The sequence below is a fragment of the Coccidioides immitis genome (genome assembly GCF_000149335.2).
Source record: "Coccidioides immitis RS genomic scaffold supercont3.5, whole genome shotgun sequence".
NCBI lineage: Eukaryota > Fungi > Ascomycota > Eurotiomycetes > Onygenales > Onygenaceae > Coccidioides > Coccidioides immitis.
This window is the reverse complement of record NW_004504307.1, coordinates 1,674,706-1,692,831: the sequence shown is the minus strand read 5'-3', so window position 1 is coordinate 1,692,831 and position 18,126 is coordinate 1,674,706. Positions and strand designations below refer to the sequence as shown.

Genomic DNA, 18,126 nt, shown 5'->3' with positions numbered 1-18,126 from the left:
CGACATAGCCGACGCCATGAAAGATACATAGCCAGTCTCGGCTTTACGAAGTTTGCGTGTTGTTATCCCAGCTCGGATTCCTTTTGCCGTAGTTAGCTTGCTGTAGTTAACTAAATGCTACATATCAAGAGTTCGTCCCAGCTGTATTAACTGACTGACTGCCGGTTGGTTAGTTAACGATTTATTCGACGGTTCATAAAATTCAACACACATCATGTATCTTACCTATTGTATGGCAAACACAACATCTATCAAGCCGTCGAGGAGCCTGCTGCACTAGCCAGCTCTCAACAAACAAGCGAGAAAAGAAAAATATAAATATAAAATCTAATAACGCCCAAGGGATTATCCCAATCTAGTATGTTACAGGATATGATGCAGGGGAAAAAGGTGTAAAGCAGTAAAGTAACATGAGAGATCCCATACTTTATTCACCTCCCTTATTATACAGATTCCTTGAACCTAGCCCGGCTCAGTTCGGTGCTGACCTTGTACGTACCCAAACTCCTGGGGGAATAATGCCCAAAGACTACCTCGATAGGGGTATGTCCTAATACTAAGCATTGCGCTCAAAGGCTAACTTTCATAAAATATAACATTGTTTCATCTGGGACGTGGATTTAGGACCGGAGATCAGTTGCTGTGCACTTCCCTTGGCTGTCAAGGGCTGAGTTGACGATCCAGTCGCCATTTCATCAGTTGGCTTTTCAGGCGGTGAGGCAACCGTTCTGGTTTCTGTTGCTGATGGGATCCCCACTACCTCCGAAACTGGGGATGCTGGCCATGCAAGCTTGGTTGGATTTGACGTCGGCGCTAATAGACGTGGTTGTGAATCCAAAGGTTTAAGGGGATTGGGTTCTTGGTCTTGCACCACTAACCTTTCAGCTTCCAGTTCCCCAGGCCGGGTATTGTCTAGTGCAAGTTCCTGCCCATCACGTTGCTCCGTTGTCTGAAATAATGATTCAGCATCCTTGGACTCCTTTTCGTCCTCATTAACCTGTCGTTCTGAACCATCAAATTCTGGAGCCGGATTTGACGCATGACTGTCAGTCACTGCGTCCTCAAGTTCTGCATTCTTGCCTGGAGAACTTTTAGCCGAATCTTCCAATGCTGGCAACATCTCAGCGGGCTTTACTGAGCGGTCGTCCGGTGTCGATCCATCAACTCTTGACAGTTCATCCGGGAGTTCTGCCTCTAATGTTGCGGTTTCGTCTTCGGATAGTGGGGATTTTAGTTTCATTTGAGTTCTAGGTAAATTAGGGGATGCATCCTTCATAGTCAGGAACCCGTCATCCTTTTTCGCTTGCGACATAATGACCTCATTTTCATCATTGTTTCCCAATTCTGGCAGTCTCTGTTTCGTACTGCTCGCGTCGAATTCCAGCTTCTCATCTTCGAGGCCACTGTTGAAAACTTTGCCAAAGGATTCTTCTAACAACTCTCCAACTAGAAATCGATTCTCGTTATTTTCTCTTAGCATGGCGTCTAAAGCTCTTTGCTCCCTCCTATTCAGTTCCTCTCTTAATTCTCGTATCTTGGTGAATTCATCCTTTAATCGGCTTTCGAGGAAATGCAAGTGTAACTCTTGCGATCGCGTGATCCTCTTAAGTTCGAGATGCAGCTCGTTCAACTGACACTCCCTGGTAGTGTCCCGAATCATGCCGGTGAAAATTATAGCATTGTGGATCATGTCATCTAATCCCCTGACACTAACATGTAGCCGGTGCACGGCGGCATGTCGAAGTCCACACAAGGAGGCGAACACAGAGGATATGTCCGAGTTATACCTATTGTCCAGAGCACCGTCCGGCAGATTTTTGAGTCGATAATACATGTTTCCCGTCCACCTATTCAATTCGATAGCCTCAGGACAATCCCATCCTCTCTCGGAGGCCAGTGCAGGTGCCCACTTTGAAGTGAATTCATAGCAACTCTTTTCCAGTAAAGTTTGAATTTTCGAAAGAATGGTGTGCTGGACCTTGTACGGGATGTATGGCGGGAACAACGAGCGAACTTTCGTCCCCGGAATATTGGTCCCAGAGCACTGCGCATCCAAGGCACCGTAATTAGTCGTCGCTAACGGCTTACGCGGAGTAGAATTTCGGGTTTTTGTCTCTTCGGCAATATCCACTTCACCGGCGGGTTGAACCTCGTCTTTTTGCGGGGTTTCTTGATCTAAAAGGCTCACTTGCTCAAGGATTTCACTCCCCGGCTCGAGCGTGTTTTCCTCCGATTGAGGATGCTCTGCAGCTTGCGTGGATGAAGTCTCAAACAAAGTTGGGAATTGTTCTTTGGCTTTTGACTCGGAATGAAACACGCCCTTCTGCACAAGAGATTTTAGGGTCTTAACAATCGTATCAATTCCGAGTCTTTCAACCAGGGACTCTGCAGCCCGTTTGTGACTGATGACAATATTTCTAAGAGAAACACCCTTTATAAGTTTTCCCTTACTTTTCTTCTCAAGAAGAGGTTTGTATGTGACGAAGATCTGTTGTTCGTCTGGAAGTTCAGAAGCCTCATCAGTGTTGCCGCTTTTACAGCCTTCGGCTTTTGAGGAAATATGTTGGCGTTGGACCTGACGGTTGTCAATCACGATTTACCCAGTAGCTATGGAAAGGAGATACATATCTTACATGTAAATTGAGTCGGTAAAAGTAGTGATGGTGCGCTACCGGCCGGTTCCTTCGGGGTCCCGTTATTGTACTGATAGGACAGCGCCATGATACCTGCAAGGGTCTTCGGTAGAGCATCCTCGACGCAGATAGCTGTCCTCTCTGCAGAGGTGATCGGCTGTAGCGCTACACAATAGTTTAGTAATTACTGATAATTCAACAGGGTGCTCGCATACCCCGTTGGATACTCTTTACTCTCCCGATTCACTTCCTCAAGGCTGGTTACAGGTGTCTCAGCACAGAAGAAGGAATGAGAAGGCGACCAAGAGCCAAATACTTGGGTATGGATCTAGCAGTGACTTACAGCAATCATTTCTCGCTGCATTGATTGCGCCAGGGTATGTATGTATAATCATATACATTAAAGCCAGGAGGGTTCTCACCGCATAGGAATAAATCAGCTCTTCCAATAAGAAACACGTGAACATAACATGTCTTCCAATCTAATCGCTCCGAGCTACGGAGTTACTCCAAACTGAATATCAGAAAAAAATCGAAAAGTCAGAATTTGATGTCCAATTAAAGTTTGTACCGATCGGATTGCGCCGATCTATGCTGAGTCATCGAGCCGACCCACTTTTCCGCGCAAATTAATTTTTCGGATGGCCGAGCCAAATCGGCTGGTCCCAGGAGACATCGAAGACTCAAAGTCTACGGAGTCCATCTCGGTGGTGCAGAGGCCATTCGGCCACCACATTCAGGTGACCTGGCGGGCCGTACCCTCCGATTCTAAAGCCACTTGGAAACCTATGCTTCAAAGGTTGCCTGAATCCAGGGACTCTCTGGTCGATAGGACAACCGGTTCTTGCTGGAATTTCACATAGTTAACGGTTGCGAGCATATTTGCGAAAAGTAGACCGAGCCAAGCAAGTCGGCTTCTGAATGTAGAAGGTGTATACAAGGGTAGGCCTTGAGTCCCTTCTCCTCGGTTGGAGAGATCCATTCTCGGGAGCTAGTTGAAATATCAATGTCTCCCTAGAACCCCCTCCATTCGGGATGTCTGGACACGGTATGCTTGTCAGATATGTGACGCCAAAAATTCTGCATAGTACGGAATGTTGAGGCTTCCAATCCACGACAGGTGCCACGGAGTCCAGTGTTGCCACCGTTCCGGTTACAAATATATCTTTTGGGAATACCAGAGGTCGAGTTTGTACAGCCCTGGGGCTTTCCGATTAACTAGAAAGCAACCTCACATATCTACCAAAGGAAATCTCGATGACACATGAAATTTAAGCTTTGGCATTGAAACGGAGATATCGACAGACGCTAGGTCATTTAAACATACCATTGTTTATCATATCCGGCATGGAAACCCTGAAGATAGCCCCCTGAATCAGATCCAGTAATGAACCAACCCAAATTCATAGTTTTGTGGAAATTCTATCTTGAGTAATGGCTTTAGTTATTGAGAGCAACGCCACAATTGCCACGCATTAATAACGATATCTCGTGGAATAGTCTATGAAAAATTCCCGCTATTAGCTTAGGGATAAATGCGACAAGGGTGATGACAGACAAAATCCCACTCACCCTTTGGACTAACAACCAAGCCCCTTCCCTTCTTAGCGCCTCTGTAAATTGCCTCTATAATATCAATCAACTCCTGCTTGTCCTCAAGCACCCAGTTCAATTTATTATTGTTTCCCGTGCCAAAGTCGCACATCATATGCTTGTTGCGAAAAAAGAACATGATTGTCATCGGGTCGTAAAGTTCGTACATCTGTTTGAAATCCGGAACCTGGTCAATATCGCAAAGATAAATGACAGCAAAGCTTTTCACACGGTCTGCAACTTTGTAAAGAACTTCATCCTGGGCCATGCCTATGAGAGAGTTAGTTAGGGTGGGTAGGTTAGAAAACAAACGCATTTGTTATGGATCTGCCTACAGTCTTTGTCCCAGTCGCGTCCAAAACGAATGACAACCAGCCTATCCTCTTCAGAAAGAATAGCTTGGTCGACATGCCAAGCTGTAGGCAAGTGTGGAAGAACAACAGAACCCATCCTGCGTGGTCTTCAAGGTTGGGGTGATTATGATGACAGTCGAGGTTGCAGCGGACGGTGATAAGGCTGAAATATAGTTTGGGTCACGTGGAGGAGAACCCGGGACCTCCACCCACAGAGGTGCGCAACTTCGATGCCTAATGTTCCCATCAGATCATTGTTGGAAACAAGTGAGAGATTGGTAAATTGTTTGTTATTGTTTTTCACTTTTTCCAGCATCCCACCATGCTGGCTGGCGCCTTTTCTGCAAGCTCTAGTGTCTGTCGAAGAAGACTTCTGAGGCTGATGGCCCCGCAAAACAACAATGATTCAGGTGATAGTTGAGTTGCAAGCATTGCAGGCTCTCATGACATGCTGCTCTACAAGACTCGAATAAGTCCTGAGCCTGTTAATCGAGAGAATTGAGATCAGAATAATTCACTTTACACGAGAAGAGGCATTTTAGGTACCAAAGATATCAAAAAAAAGCCTGGCAGCAGGTATCATTACTCAGCTATGCGCGTTTAGAGAATAGCACGGAGCCCTGGGAGGCCCATATTAAACTGCCAAGTTATCTTTACAGTTCCAATGTGGTAACTTAACCTATTCTGTTTTGGCGTTATTGGTATTCGAACCAAGCCCGCTGGACGCTTTGAGTTGAAAGATTTGAAACGGAATTTGCCAACCATGGAGTGATATAAGGCGCTTCTATGGACCCTACCTTTTGATAGTGACATTTTACTGAAAGCTACAGATCATGACTATTCAATACTATCAGCATCTACATATTAATTCCTATTCCTGTTGCCTGTCGCCGAAACTTGACCACGGACTGTGCGTACCCTCCTCACTCAATTTAACAGAATCTTCAACAGTACAAGACCTGTGGGCTAACAAGAAATGATAATAGGATTGTTGATTTTCAATCTTCATAGAAATGAAATGTGCTCAGCATTGCCGTCAGCTTCCACTGTATATTGAACAAGTGTGAATCTTCTGACACCGTTAACTACATACAGGCCAAATATCTAGTCAAGCACGTAATCACACCTCGGGTCATTGGTTGCTCAGCCGAGGATATTGTTTCCGCCGACGTGACACATTGACATCGTTGGACTGGCTTCAAGGGGCTCGTTTGAGACAAAATGGCTGTACCAGGTGAACTTCGGTCCAGGCAAGTGAAGTTCTCAATGATCTGGCATGAAGGATGTGTCCAATTTCAGCTGCCGGGTGGTATCCGGATGCAAAAAATGTAGCATACTCGAATCTCGGTCCGTCATCTAGTGCTAGGTTCGCCGGTGCGTCCATCGGGCAATCGAAATCAATCCGGCGGCGGAGAATCCCCGGGCACAACGACTGGGAATCAGAAGGACTGTGGTCCGACTACTCTCTCTCAGAGGCCATCCCGACCTCACCGATCGCCAAACATTTGCGAAACACTTCAACCTCCCTGATAGAATCGCTATTTTTCACTTTTCGCCGACTTTTATGGCAACAATGCTATAAACCAACTTGTGCGGTGTGATGTCGGGAAAACCTAACTGCGATCCACACCGCGTACGAGAGCTGCGGATGGAATTCCAATTATGGCCAAACCCTTAGTCGCGGTATTGATTTCACACGGTACTGCATTGTCTTGCGTTTCATCTTTTGACACTTTCATATTTTCACTCTCCCTTTCCACCTGTAATCAAGGCAGGCCCATCTCGCCATTAAAAAAGAAACCAGCGCGAGAACCAACACCCCTCCGGAGAAAGCAACAAACGCCGTTGTTCCCGCTCTTGATTGGAGTTCGGCTGTGATTGGAATAGAGATTAGAGTACTAATCCTGTTGTCAGCATGACTTCAATCATTCGGGTCACACTGGACGGCTTACGCGAGGGCCACCATGCTATAACTTGTGCCAAACCATTGACCGTACTCACTTGCTTTGCAGAGCTGTCCTATGCACACTGGAGCGAGGCTCACGACACTCCCAGAGCCGAAACCAAACACAGGCACCATGACATAAAATAAAGCAACATTATGGCCCACAGGCAACCAGAGCGCTAACGTAGCAAATACAGAGATCAAAATGGAGAGTAACATGCTATTGTACCGACCATAGCTGTCTGCAATGAACCCAGCTGTGAATCGCCCAATTGCTGAGCCGCTGTTTTGACCGAGTTAGTAGCTGTTCGTCGAACATCAGGAATGAATATACTAACGCATTTAGTATCGCAATCGAGTTAAAACTCGTCCGCTGCCCAAACCCTTGTTCAAGGGCGTAAGTAGGGAGCAGTCCAAACGTGGAGTAGAGCACAAACTCGAAACCTAAATTACTTTGTGAGTATTCTCTTGGTGCGGGATACATAAGAAAAGGGTTTTTAACATACACGAGATTCCAACAGTGGCCCAGGTGAATTTTGGATCCTGAAAGCATTTCAAACTGACGACTCCTTTTTGCTTCCCAGTTGGGAGCCGGCCTCGAATGAACAGATTGCCTAGGAACACAAGGACAAATATGACAAGCGCCAACAACCGCATTGACCAAGCCCACGAAAAATGATTTAATATGGGATTCAGCGCTAAAGGAAACGATATCCCCGCTAAGCTTGTGCCCATGAACGCAACTCCAGTTGCTAAGCCTCTTCTCGCTTCAAACCAGTGGGAGATCACTGAAAGCGCAACGGTAGTGAGGATCGCACAGCTAATTCCGGCCAACACTCCAAAGCAAAGCATGAAGTGCCAATACTTTGTGCATTCCCCCAATAATAGCACATACCCGACACATCCCACTGAACCCACGAGTGTTAATATCCTGGGCCCATATCGATCGAAAAGCGGCCCGACCTGCACGCCGAGGAAGAGGGTTAAGAATACTTGGGTCGAGGATATCCATCCAATTGCCTGCGAGCTGTAGGCAGAGAGTTGATTCAGTTGCCAGTACGATTGAAAAATCCCCATGGAATTAGCCATTCCAAAACTCGCGGCGATCAAGCAAAAGGACGAAAAGACAACAAGCCAGGCGGCCGGACCTCCTTCAGGAAATGATAACGTGCCAGATATTGTCTGGGATAGCTGGTTCTCTAACTGGTTCTCCTCATCGCCTCCGGCTAGTGCGGATGACAACGCTTCATGCCTGGGACGGGGAACGTCTTGTGTTTGCTGTCGTTCATGTTGCATGTTTTCCCTGTCACGCGAAGGGTCAGATATTGTTGGATTGCTTTCTGTGTTTGCAAATTGGGAGAGCGTTAAAACTGCTGATTCTGCTATTATTTAGTGGCCAAAACTACCAGGCTGCGAAATGTGTCGTTGGAATTCGTTAGGAAAATATACTCGCATCAGAATGAGTTCTGGTTATGAGTTGACGGTGCTTTCCTTTATGCTCGACACTCGGGTCACGCTCGTCACATTTTCTTCGGCGTGTCTCAGTCATCCTGTTCCATAACCACAAATTCAAGGGACCTGTCCTGCCATGCGGCGAAAATGCACGGAATTGGTAATTCTCGACGTCCACAGAAGCTGACGGAATTGATGCCGAGCCGACGCCATGACTGGTATTTTGTCGGCAATGCAAAGTTTTGATGATAATGCTAGATATCGCCACGCTTTTGCCAGGTTGACAATCGCTCGACGGATGTCGAAAGGCCTTTGTCGGCTTTATCTCCCAATGAATTGCATCCGCTTCTCCGTTAGAGCCGAGAGCGACATCTTGTCTCAAGCCTGGTAAGTCTCGGATCCACATTACTATCAGATTACATGAGCTAGGTCTCAAAGCGGCATGACAAACACGTCGATTGGGTCTAGCCCGTTTTCTGGTCAAGGTTACTAGTTAACTTAGCTACGGAGTACGTTAACCAACAAGCTAGGGATTTGCCCCATGTGGAGAGCACGTTCCCCAGTGCTTATCCCGTCTGCTTGGCCTGGGGTAACTAACAGTTTAATCCAACAGTTCTCGACCTATGCCTGACACTCTTTGCCCTAACGAGCAAGATCAAGCATAATACCCTAAGAGGACTTGATACAATCGACTTTATGACTTTCACAAAAATGAATAAAATCCTCACCGTACCTCCTGCGGAAAGTTTCCGCAGCAACTTTCCCTTTTCTCCTTATCGGCCGAAGGCCACTCTGATCATGTTCTATCTTCAGCCCATGCAGCTTTGGCCAACTATGGCGACACCAGCAAAGATCGTCAGTCCTGCACTGGACAATGTTTAATTCTCTTGATGATTTATATCCTCCTATCGCCACATTCTGGGTTGGCACTTCTTCATGGAAGGCCGTCATCGGAAAACCCATCTTATACCCATATACTTGATTGAATTGGCAACAGCTCTCCTTTCATATACCTCACTTCAACATGGTAGATGAGGAGAAATTCACGGAGGAGAATCCTTGTATACAGGGGCATGAAACGGTATTCGAGAGCAATAATGTAGCCACAGAGACAGAAAAGAGTGGCGGCCTCAGCAAGGTGTTCAGCGCCGCCATTGACTACGGAAAAAAGGACTCTACGGTTCACACAGATATTGGGTTGGGTCTCTTCCAGCAGTCTCTACAATACGACCAGGAGCAACTCGCAAGAGATGTTGGGAGAGTCCGATGGAAATTGGATTTGCTCGTGCTTCCAATGATGATGACCACCTATATGTTGAGCTTTTTGGATAAAATGACGTAAGCTATCTCCTCAAAATGAAAGTCCAGCATCTAACCATCCTCGAGTCTTAACTACTCCAATGCTTATGGCCTCCAAGAGGATACTCATATGAGCGGTGATGAGTACTCTTGGGTTGCTTCAGCCCTGTATTTTGGCTGGTTTGTGGGCTCATACCCGTCTAACCTCATTCTTCAACGAGTGCCAGTTGGGAAGTTCGTGGGCTACATGCTCTTCGTCTGGGGAGGAATTTGTATGCTTCAAGCTGCAGTTTTCAACTTCGCAGGTTTTTTCGCTGTGCGATTCTTCCTCGGCGCCGTGGAGGCTTGTGTGTCTCCGGCTTGGCTTTTGCTCTCTGCTACCCTATGGACTCGTGAGGAGCAACCTCTAAGGACATCATTCTGGCTTTCTACCAACGGCATGGCATCTATCATCGGTGCCCTCCTCAGCTATGGCCTAGGACATGTTGATAATCTCTCCGTTCCCAACTGGAAGCTTATCTATCTTGTATGTTTTTTGGAACGACCCTTTTAAATTAGAGAGTACCTAACCGAAGTTTTAGGTCGTTGGCGCAATGACAGTCGCTTGGGGAATCGTGCTAGTACTTTTTATGCCAGATGGGCCCCATAACGCAAAAATGCTCACTGAGTATGAACGGGTCGTCGCAGTGTGGCGTATCCGGCGCAATAAAACTGGAATTCAGAATGCAAAGTTCCGCCCATATCAACTCAAAGAAGCTTTACTCGACCCGAAATCCTATCTAGTTTTGCTCATGGGAGTATGCTACGGGATTCTGAATGGCGGAGTAAGCAACTTTCTGAGCGCGTTAATCAAAGGGTTTGGGTTCTCTGGCCTGCAAGCCAGTTTACTCCAGACCCCTTCCGGCGGTACTCAGATAATTCTGGGTATCGTGTTTGGCTACATTTCTACCATCCGAAATATGGTCGGTGTAACGGTCTTGCTTTCGTGTCTTCCTGGAGTAGCAGGGCTGATCGGTATTTTAACCATCCCACTCGAAAACCGTTACTCGCTCGTGGCGTGTGCATCGCTACAGACTGTCGTCGGGTCCCCCATCGTTCTAACTTGGACGCTGCCATCTTTAAATGTGTCAGGCCATACCAAGCGCTCTACCGTAATGGGGCTATATTTCGCTTGTTATTGCGCGGGAAATATAGCAGGGCCTCACCTGTTTATTGCTCATGAGGCGCCGCGATACATGTCTGCAATCAAGGGGTTATTGGCTACTTACGGGGCCGGGATAGTCCTGCAAGTTTTCTACACGACATTATGCTATTTTGACAACAAGAGCCGAGATCGCTTAGGACAATGTACGGATGAGGCGGAGGAAGCTCTTGAAGGATTTGAAGATATGACGGATAAAGAGAATAGGAACTTCAGATATCGTTTGTGATCAGGATCCGGTGAATAACTCTTGCCTAAATCCGCAAGATAAGCCTCCAGGCAGTGAATCAGTGTTCCAGTGGAATAGGACGAATTGCCCTTCGGCTTTTTGAATCAAGCAAGCAGATATGCTTTCCTGAGTTGCTACTAGTTATATCTCATGCTTCAAGCAGAATATGGTGTTCCTTATACTTCATTTGTGCTGTTCAATATTAGTAGTTTCTACAGAGTATCAATGGCCTTAATTCTAACCTGAAGTTTAACATGTAGTGGCATACTTCTATTTAAATAACCGAGTAGTTGGAAGGGTGATTTCGGTGTGCTGGATGCCAATAACCGGGCTATTCTGCTGCTCCAGATGTATGGGATAACCAACACTACATATAGAACTGCAACATCCATCGGACGATGGGCAAGGGGAGCGAAAGATATTATCTGCAAGCCTACCTTGTGTTCTGCTACTCTACATTCATACACCCAAGTGTGATTACCATGAGCTACATACTGTTCCTCGTGGCTAGGTATCCACCGAGTTACTCCCCCTCCCCGGATCTACAAAGAAAACCCGCCTACTCCGCACTCCGGAGGCGTCAACGTTGGGGTTCTCCAAGATACATGAGTAACATCTTGGGTGAGCGATGATCAAAAATACCCCGCTCGTTATTCGGCAGATACGCTCCAGAGAAAATTGCCTCGTACCTATAGGCCCTGGTACACGAGCCTCGAGTAATCACCTTAAGCTTTGGCTAACAAAGGTGTTTGCGAGTTGGGTTTTGCCGTCACTTTGCATGTTATTTTGGTTCTCCATGAGCATTCACTCGTTAACTTATAGCAGCTTGGCTGGTTGCCGATCTGAACCTTAAATGAACAACCAGCGATTCGACTTGTTCGCCGTCTCAAGGGGCCAGCCAAGTTGTTATCAGCTGCAATCTACGGAGTAGCTCTGGCAGGGCTGATTACAACAATACTGTGCCAATTTCTGCCCGCTAGCCCATCAACTGGCTAAGAAATATGCATGTAGTTGGCCCCTGTGAATCAGAGCTGCTTGCTCCGCAGCGGACAAATTATCAACTTAAAAAAAGGAGGCAAGTCTTTTCCTCGTGTTTGGAAGCCCGGCGGGGTATGCTTGGGATCGATAATCGTGGCCTTCGTGGTTTCTCGGAGCCAATTCCGCCACGCGAGTACTCCCTACTACTGTGGGTATCACGACTAGCCATGTTTCTGGCTGAGTTGTTTGCCGGCGGAGGACACCACGGAAAAGATATTCTTTCCCGAGTTCAGGAAATCGTATCCCGTTCCTTGGAATGGACAGTATGAAAGGAAGTGTGCGGAATTGAGGCCGAAGAGCGACCGATCGGATATGAGAGTGAAAGGACGGTTCTGTGGTGATAGAGCACCTCCGGAGCAGTTTACGTATGACAGGGTGTCAGACGCATTCCTCTTTGCTCTTCTGGCCCGCACCATCCGGTTAGAGGGGGAAGATGGCTGGCCGTCACATTGCTTCCCCATGACTGTTACGGTTCGATGCGTATGGTGTTTGCCCGCGAGCCCTCCTCATAACAGTACTATTATTTTGCAAAAATGTTGTCGTGCAGAAGGCTGCGATGCAGCTAATGTACACATGCCTCTTTGCAGCTGGAGACTCTGGGTTCCTGTCCGACAGAGATCTTCCGCAGCACCGGGGTAATTATCATCGCTAAACAGAATGTTCCGCAGAGTATACCTACCGCGGACTCCTATCGTCATGTCCTTGAGAACGAGCGCTTTCCTTGAAATGGTAGAGGTGAAGGGCTAGTCATTGGCTTTCACGGTTTCAGCTCCGGTCATTATACCTTGGGTATAGGTGTCCACTGATAATGACCTCTTTGCAGAAATAAAGTAATCCATATTAACAAGCCTTGATTTGCAAATTTTGTCGTTAGGCCAACTATGATAGACCCCAATTTCCACTTATACGTTACCTATCGGAATCCTCCGCTCGTATGAGCCATGCGGCTTCACTCCTCATCCAGCGATGTGACGAGCAAAGCCAGGGCCAAACTAGAGAGCCATATAGCCACAAATTACGGTCTTTTCCCAAGCTGACTCTTCTGTACTCGATAATTAGGCCCCCTGTCGAGTCCAGGCCCGATATTCCCCAACCCTTTCACTTCCATGTAATTAATATATATATGCATATGTCATAATTGCCACTCAGCAAAGGAAAACCGCCCGTGCGGCGTATATTATGTACCAGTGGAGTGCAAGGGTGCGCGCTTGATAGCACTGAAGCCAGGAGGCATTCGTAGAACTGAATGCACGCCTTCAACGCCCTGCTCAATTGCAAGCATTCTCGGTTTTGTCTCCCCAGCGCAGGTAGCCTTGAGACTGGAGGGCCGCCAGTAATTCATAACAGATAATTTGGGTTTATTGTTGATACTAGTTACCTTCGCTGTAACCCACGCCGCCATTTGCTCCCTAGCCTAATCCACCTCCCGGGACGCCATCGAGAACAAGAAAAGCTTCAAGGGGATGAAAATCACGTATCGTTACAGAACCAAAGCAAAACAACAAAGCGGATAAAGAGGCAGTATGAATAATGGGGTAGGGGAAGTTATTAGTTAATAAGTTGTCGACTCCGCAAATCACCTCGTCCTCCGGCATGCAAGAAAATAAGGTAGTCATCATCCAGTGATAAAAGCCAACGGGGCCTAGCGTGGTCATCACGATTTTGGTTAATGATGTTTAAATTTCATCTTTTCGAGGCTTTCGTCGCTGCAATCTGTCTAGCTTTCATACGCCTGAAGCGATCCTCGCCGCTAGCACCCAATGGGCGAGCAAATTTGCTTTCCTGCACCAGGGTGGAGCGAGGCACAACTGTATATGTCGTATGTCCACCTTGGGCGCGGGCACGGCTCGCTAGACGAGGAGGAAGTAGCTCTCTGGCACGAGCTTCGGCAGCAGTGGCTTGGGCGGATACTTGTCGATGGCGAACGGCAAGTTGACTGTGAAAACAAGAGCGTTAGATTTACAACACGAGAAATGTAGGACAACTGGAAATTGCAAATATGGTACATGCCGTGGATCAAAGTCAACTTCTTCATAGACTCTCTTGGAGTAGTCATCGCTCTTCTGCAAGATAGGGCGCGTCCATTCTGCTAGAAGCCGTTCTGCCTGCCGCTTGATTGTGGTTTGTGGTCGCTTACTTTTGGTGTAGAACACGATAACCTTGCCAATACCACTGGCAATTAATGCGTCTTTGGTGATTGGAAGTCTCGATAACGCGGCGAAAAGCTCTCGCTGAATGTCGTAAGCAGGCAACGAGCCATCGTCCAAAGGCTCCAGGAAGAACTTGACAGCCTCGAGAAGGTTGATTTCCGGATCCACCAAGCTATTCACATACTGATTGCGGTTTAGCAGCGAGACTACCTCGGGAAGCATTTTCAATTTGTGCTGGGCGGGACGGTTCTCTCTGCGGGCAATGCTGTCAAGTCTGGCTGCATCGGTCATCCTGCGACGGACATCCTCAATCTCTGCATCGGCTTGATCCGCAAGATCCTATGTTGATTCATAAGCATGACGTCCGTAGATGTAGATAAAACAATCACATACGATTCCATCTGCTTTTCTCACACGTCGTTTAGTAGGCTTTTTCAACGCCTCGTCCATCATCCGATCCAAGGCACGACGACGTCCTGAAACCACAAATTAGTCACAAATGCGATAAATCGGGTAGCCGTAATAGATCATACGTGTAGCTGGGTCCAACTCCTCCTCATTCACTTCATCGACGACCTTGCTGCTTCTCTCCCTGCCTTCTTTGCGCTTCCTTGACCGTCTGCCTTCCACCGTTTCGCCTTCGCTGAATGCATCATCGCTATCCCGTTGCTTCCTACGACTCTTCTTCTCACGCTTGGATTCCTTCTTTTTCTTCTTGCGCTGCGCCTCGTCCTCCTCTTCGGTTCTTCTGCGCTTATGGCGACCGATTAACTTGAGATTCTCCTCATCGATCGCGAGAGCTGGACGATCATCGATGGCGACGTTCGCCGGGTCAAAACCTTCAAACTGCGCTTCATCAACATCAGAGAGAACGGATTCATCATCAGAGAGATCCGCGGCGGCAAGAGGATCTGTGGGGACCGGGTCGTTCGCCACGGTTTCTTCGTTGTCAATAGTGGAATCGACTGGTGGGGAATCAGTTCGAGGCTCTGGCGAGGCCGACATTTTGATAATAGGCTTGCTTAGAAACCAATATGAAGAAGGCTCCGGGGAGGTGAGTGTGATAACAGGACAGGTGAAACAGGAAAGCTGTTGTGGTAGCGTTAAGAAAGGGTATTGTTGTTTTAAATGAAGAGCAAAGGAATAAGAGGGGGAAGAAAAGTGAATATAAATTGGAGACTGAACAGAAAACCCACTGGAACTGAATGTGGTGCTACAGTGAGGTTCTCGAAGGCGACCTTCATCTGCTTCCTCTTTGACCGGATTGGTTGGTGTTTGCATCAAAACTTTAAATTTTGGGCCTCTGAAAAAGTTATGATGACAGCAGCAACATCGGCCTTAAACAACAACTTCTCCAAACCCTGATTATACATCTTACTTAAAAATATTTTAGCAAGCTCTTTATTCATTGAGTGGATCCCTATTCTGATCTTAACAAGATGTTTATGCCAGGTAAGCCTTCAAATCACTTTCGGAACATTGTCCAAAGTATAGAGGAGTTCTAATATTGGCCAAGGTCAAGAGCAGCTCTCCAAGGAAGAGATCAAGGTCAGCCAGCACTTTGTTCGCTCATGAGGTCCTTCAGAACATCGCAATACCAAAGAGGCATGCAACTTTCCAGGACTGACAATTATTCCTGCAGGCCGGGGAAGTTGAAGCCCGCCAAACTGTCAACATGGTTGTTGCCGGAAGCATCCTTTTATATCTCTGTATGTTAGAAAAATTTGCACTTCATCATGAGGGCTGCTGCTGATCTGCTATCGTTCTTTCCTAGCTCCTTTCGCCATTGATTTGGTCCGTAAATTGTTTTAATTTACCGCCAGCTATGAGCTACGAAGCATACCGCCCACTCCCGAAACCTCTTTATACATACCATTACTATCTCAGGGAGCACGTTTAGGCACAGGCACATTAACCTCCATGCTTATGCATTACGGTTTGATTGTTCGAGGATAGGATAAGCCTATTTGACTTTAGATCTTTATTTGATTTGGTTAAGGGAAGGCAAACTCGGTGTATCAGGTCTCATCATTACACATGTACAATAAATAGCTGGCCAGCAGTACTGGAATATCTTGCTTTTGATTCTAGGCGGGAAATCCCAAAAAATATAAACCCGATAGCCGCTCACGCTCTCACCAACGCCACGGTCAAAGAGGTTACAAATTAATCCGTAAACAGTCCAGGTGAAGAGAAGAAAACGTCAAGATGGACGGAAACGTTAGAGTGGATATCTCTTTAAGATATGCTAGATTTCTCCAGGTCCTCATAATCTTTCTGAATCGCGGCAAGTTCTTTATTTAGGTGTTGTATTTGTGACGCATAATCATCCAAAATCTATACACGGTTAGCAAGATTGACTTGACAAGGTAAATGCCTGCGAAGCAATGTCATACCTTTTTGGCCGCCTTCAGCTGCGCATCGCTCAAAGTGTCATCTTCTTGTTGTGCCGCTCCCTTGCCTGTTCGTTCAATCTCCATTTGTAGACGTTTTGTATTTTCTCTGATTGCAAGCATCCTCGCCCAAATTTCTTCGGATCTCCCATTTAGAGTTGGATCAAACATAGAGCGTTCAAGCTGGAGCAGTTTCTTTGACAGCTCTTCTTCCGCTTCATCCATGGCATATCCACGATTCCTAAGCAACTGCGTTTTTGAGGCCAACGCGAGACATCTTTGGCTCAACACTTGATGTTTCCTCCTACATGCAGCGATCCTGACTGAAATCGTAAGGTCATGACGGGATAGTAGTTCGGTAAGGGCATTGTTGATTTCATGTAGCCTTGTTTGTATCATGGTCAAAAAGTCTCGTTGTCGCTGGGCCCGTTTCCCAAGTTCCCAAAAGCCCCTTACGAGAACTGGGACGTACGCGGGCCCAGGACGCTTCCGCAGAGCGTCTTCCCATTTATTCTCATCATCGATTGGACCTGGTTGGAAGAACGGCGCAGTCTCGTCGCTCGCATAATTGTACAGGTAGGAACGAAATGGAGAGGCTCGGTGTATTGGGTCCCATTTATCTTTGACGATCATCATTTGCATCGGAACAGTTCGATGGACTTGGGTGGCTCTTAGCATTGGTGTCAACTTCCGGAAATGACGTATAACTTACCACCAGTCATCCCTTGGCCGGGTGTCCATATGGTCGAACCAGGAGCCTGAGATTGTCCTAGCGTCTGACCCAATTGAGATTGTGCTTGCGGTTGCCCAACGCCACCAAGTGTTGACCCAAACGGCGGTTGCTTCTGACCAAGACCTGAAAATAGGCTACCAGCCTGTTGTGGCGGTTGTTGAGAAGTCGAGCCAAAGGCAGAGAAGAGGCCACCTCCACCCTGCGATGGTTGCTGCTGAGGTTGGGAGCCTACAACTCCAAAAAGACTACCGGTTTGTTGTTGTGGTTGTTGCTGGGTAGAACTGCCTAGCCCAGTAAAAAGACTACCAGTTTGCTGCGTTTGCTGCTGGGGCTGTTGCTGGGTTGAACTTCCGAGCCCAGAGAAGAGACCGCCAGCTTGTTGTTGGGGCTGCTGCGTGCCGGAACCAAATGCAGAGAAAGGACTGCTGCTTTGTTGCTGGCCTACACCACCAAACAGGCCGCCGGGTTTTGACTGCACTCCCAATGTTCCAAACGGCGAGGTGCTTTGCTGCTGCTGTTGTTGTGAGCCACCAAAAAGACCTCCACCCTGCTGGGATTGGCCTGTTGTTAAACCAGACCCAAACGGACTAGGTTTCTGAGCGCCAAATAAAGACATGCTGATGAAGATTGAGAGAAAATAGTAGCCAGGGGATTGGGGACAAAGACGGATTAATCGGTGGAGGGCTGCCTGTGAGTGTCACTATCAGAAGGCGGCGGAGAGGCTGACCGGAGTCAATCGCCGTGTGATAAGATCAATGTCATAAGGGACCGCAATCGGTTAATGCTCAGCTGGATTAAAGTGATAAGCACTATAGTTGTTGAAGTCGTAGGCGGGCGACCGGACTCCTCCAGGAACAGCACACCACCGCCGTTCTTTCGTGGTCGTTTGCGCACTGAGCAAGGATGTGCTCTAGCGGGCCTTTGTTTTTCTCGCAAAGCTCACAGCATGCATTCTATGACTAGCCCTTAATAGGACTAGCGGATCATTAATCCACGCTAAACTGCAAACAGATTAATCGAAATACTGGAAACTCAATCTCGCGTTCTCGACGCGTCGAGGTTTCGCGTAACTGAGACTTTGCTTTTCTCGACCGAATTGAACGAAAA

At 47.3% G+C, this 18,126-nt stretch overlaps 8 protein-coding genes across 8 annotated transcripts; 2 read left to right on the top strand and 6 right to left on the bottom strand.

The window, feature by feature from the left end:
• Positions 1–300: 300 nt before the first annotated feature.
• On the bottom strand, positions 301–3,108 carry CIMG_12258 (uncharacterized protein). The gene is made up of 4 exons (XM_012358314.1): positions 2,977–3,108; positions 2,634–2,798; positions 879–2,575; positions 301–813 (listed from the first exon to the last, which is right to left on the bottom strand). The coding sequence occupies exons 1-4, from the start codon at positions 2,995–2,997 to the stop codon at positions 708–710; spliced, it is 1,989 nt and encodes a 662-aa protein (XP_012213737.1). The 5' UTR covers positions 2,998–3,108; the 3' UTR covers positions 301–707.
• On the bottom strand, positions 2,925–5,051 carry CIMG_12257 (thioredoxin-like protein 4A). The gene is made up of 4 exons (XM_012358313.1): positions 4,562–5,051; positions 4,206–4,496; positions 3,961–4,134; positions 2,925–3,872 (listed from the first exon to the last, which is right to left on the bottom strand). Exons 1-3 carry the CDS (start codon positions 4,674–4,676, stop codon positions 4,109–4,111), a joined length of 432 nt encoding a protein of 143 aa, XP_012213736.1. The 5' UTR covers positions 4,677–5,051; the 3' UTR covers positions 2,925–3,872; positions 3,961–4,108.
• Positions 5,052–5,323: 272 nt separating this feature from the next.
• On the top strand, positions 5,324–6,317 carry CIMG_12256 (uncharacterized protein). The gene is made up of 3 exons (XM_012358312.1): positions 5,324–5,489; positions 5,566–5,599; positions 5,675–6,317. Exon 3 carries the CDS (start codon positions 5,863–5,865, stop codon positions 6,178–6,180), a length of 318 nt encoding a protein of 105 aa, XP_012213735.1. The 5' UTR covers positions 5,324–5,489; positions 5,566–5,599; positions 5,675–5,862; the 3' UTR covers positions 6,181–6,317.
• CIMG_08986 (MFS monocarboxylate transporter) lies at positions 5,546–8,818 on the bottom strand. The gene is made up of 4 exons (XM_001239364.2): positions 7,031–8,818; positions 6,863–6,968; positions 6,532–6,807; positions 5,546–6,477 (listed from the first exon to the last, which is right to left on the bottom strand). Exons 1-4 carry the CDS (start codon positions 7,818–7,820, stop codon positions 6,315–6,317), a joined length of 1,335 nt encoding a protein of 444 aa, XP_001239365.2. The 5' UTR covers positions 7,821–8,818; the 3' UTR covers positions 5,546–6,314.
• A 182-nt stretch (positions 8,819–9,000) lies between these two features.
• Positions 9,001–10,867, top strand: CIMG_08985 (MFS allantoate transporter; the record flags this gene model as incomplete). Its single annotated transcript, XM_001239363.2, has 3 exons — positions 9,001–9,314; positions 9,363–9,801; positions 9,857–10,867. The coding sequence occupies 3 exons, from the start codon at positions 9,001–9,003 to the stop codon at positions 10,703–10,705; spliced, it is 1,602 nt and encodes a 533-aa protein (XP_001239364.2). The 3' UTR covers positions 10,706–10,867.
• A 1,037-nt stretch (positions 10,868–11,904) lies between these two features.
• Positions 11,905–13,085, bottom strand: CIMG_08984 (uncharacterized protein; the record flags this gene model as incomplete). The annotated part of the gene is made up of 4 exons (XM_001239362.2): positions 11,905–12,206; positions 12,423–12,463; positions 12,657–12,735; positions 12,929–13,085. 4 exons carry the CDS (start codon positions 13,083–13,085, stop codon positions 11,905–11,907), a joined length of 579 nt encoding a protein of 192 aa, XP_001239363.2.
• Positions 13,086–13,426: 341 nt separating this feature from the next.
• CIMG_08983 (transcription factor iws1) lies at positions 13,427–14,898 on the bottom strand (the record flags this gene model as incomplete). Its single annotated transcript, XM_001239361.2, has 4 exons — positions 13,427–13,679; positions 13,754–14,232; positions 14,287–14,369; positions 14,427–14,898. 4 exons carry the CDS (start codon positions 14,896–14,898, stop codon positions 13,427–13,429), a joined length of 1,287 nt encoding a protein of 428 aa, XP_001239362.2.
• Positions 14,899–16,051: 1,153 nt separating this feature from the next.
• On the bottom strand, positions 16,052–17,900 carry CIMG_08982 (nucleoporin). Its single transcript, XM_001239360.2, has 3 exons — positions 16,999–17,900; positions 16,290–16,945; positions 16,052–16,230 (listed from the first exon to the last, which is right to left on the bottom strand). Exons 1-3 carry the CDS (start codon positions 17,633–17,635, stop codon positions 16,132–16,134), a joined length of 1,392 nt encoding a protein of 463 aa, XP_001239361.1. The 5' UTR covers positions 17,636–17,900; the 3' UTR covers positions 16,052–16,131.
• Positions 17,901–18,126: the final 226 nt, after the last annotated feature.

Coding starts and splice junctions, on each gene's coding strand:
- CIMG_08982 (XM_001239360.2), bottom strand. CDS start 17,635: ATGTCTTTATTTGGCGCTCAGAAACCTAGTCCGTTTGGGTCTGGTTTA. Junction 16,946..16,998: donor CGGCCAAGGGATGACTGGTG/GTAAGTTATACG, acceptor GAGCCACCCAAG/TCCATCGAACTGTTCCGATG. Junction 16,231..16,289: donor AGCTGAAGGCGGCCAAAAAG/GTATGACATTGC, acceptor AACCGTGTATAG/ATTTTGGATGATTATGCGTC.
- CIMG_12257 (XM_012358313.1), bottom strand. CDS start 4,676: ATGGGTTCTGTTGTTCTTCCACACTTGCCTACAGCTTGGCATGTCGAC. Junction 4,497..4,561: donor ACGCGACTGGGACAAAGACT/GTAGGCAGATCC, acceptor ACTCTCTCATAG/GCATGGCCCAGGATGAAGTT. Junction 4,135..4,205: donor CTTGGTTGTTAGTCCAAAGG/GTGAGTGGGATT, acceptor AATTTTTCATAG/ACTATTCCACGAGATATCGT.
- CIMG_08986 (XM_001239364.2), bottom strand. CDS start 7,820: ATGCAACATGAACGACAGCAAACACAAGACGTTCCCCGTCCCAGGCAT. Junction 6,969..7,030: donor GGCCACTGTTGGAATCTCGT/GTATGTTAAAAA, acceptor AAAGTAATTTAG/GTTTCGAGTTTGTGCTCTAC. Junction 6,808..6,862: donor TCGATTGCGATACTAAATGC/GTTAGTATATTC, acceptor CGGTCAAAACAG/CGGCTCAGCAATTGGGCGAT.
- CIMG_12256 (XM_012358312.1), top strand. CDS start 5,863: ATGTGTCCAATTTCAGCTGCCGGGTGGTATCCGGATGCAAAAAATGTA.
- CIMG_12258 (XM_012358314.1), bottom strand. CDS start 2,997: ATGCAGCGAGAAATGATTGCT. Junction 2,799..2,976: donor TGCAGCGAGAAATGATTGCT/GTAAGTCACTGC, acceptor ACTATTGTGTAG/CGCTACAGCCGATCACCTCT. Junction 814..878: donor GGGGAACTGGAAGCTGAAAG/GTTAGTGGTGCA, acceptor CACGTCTATTAG/CGCCGACGTCAAATCCAACC.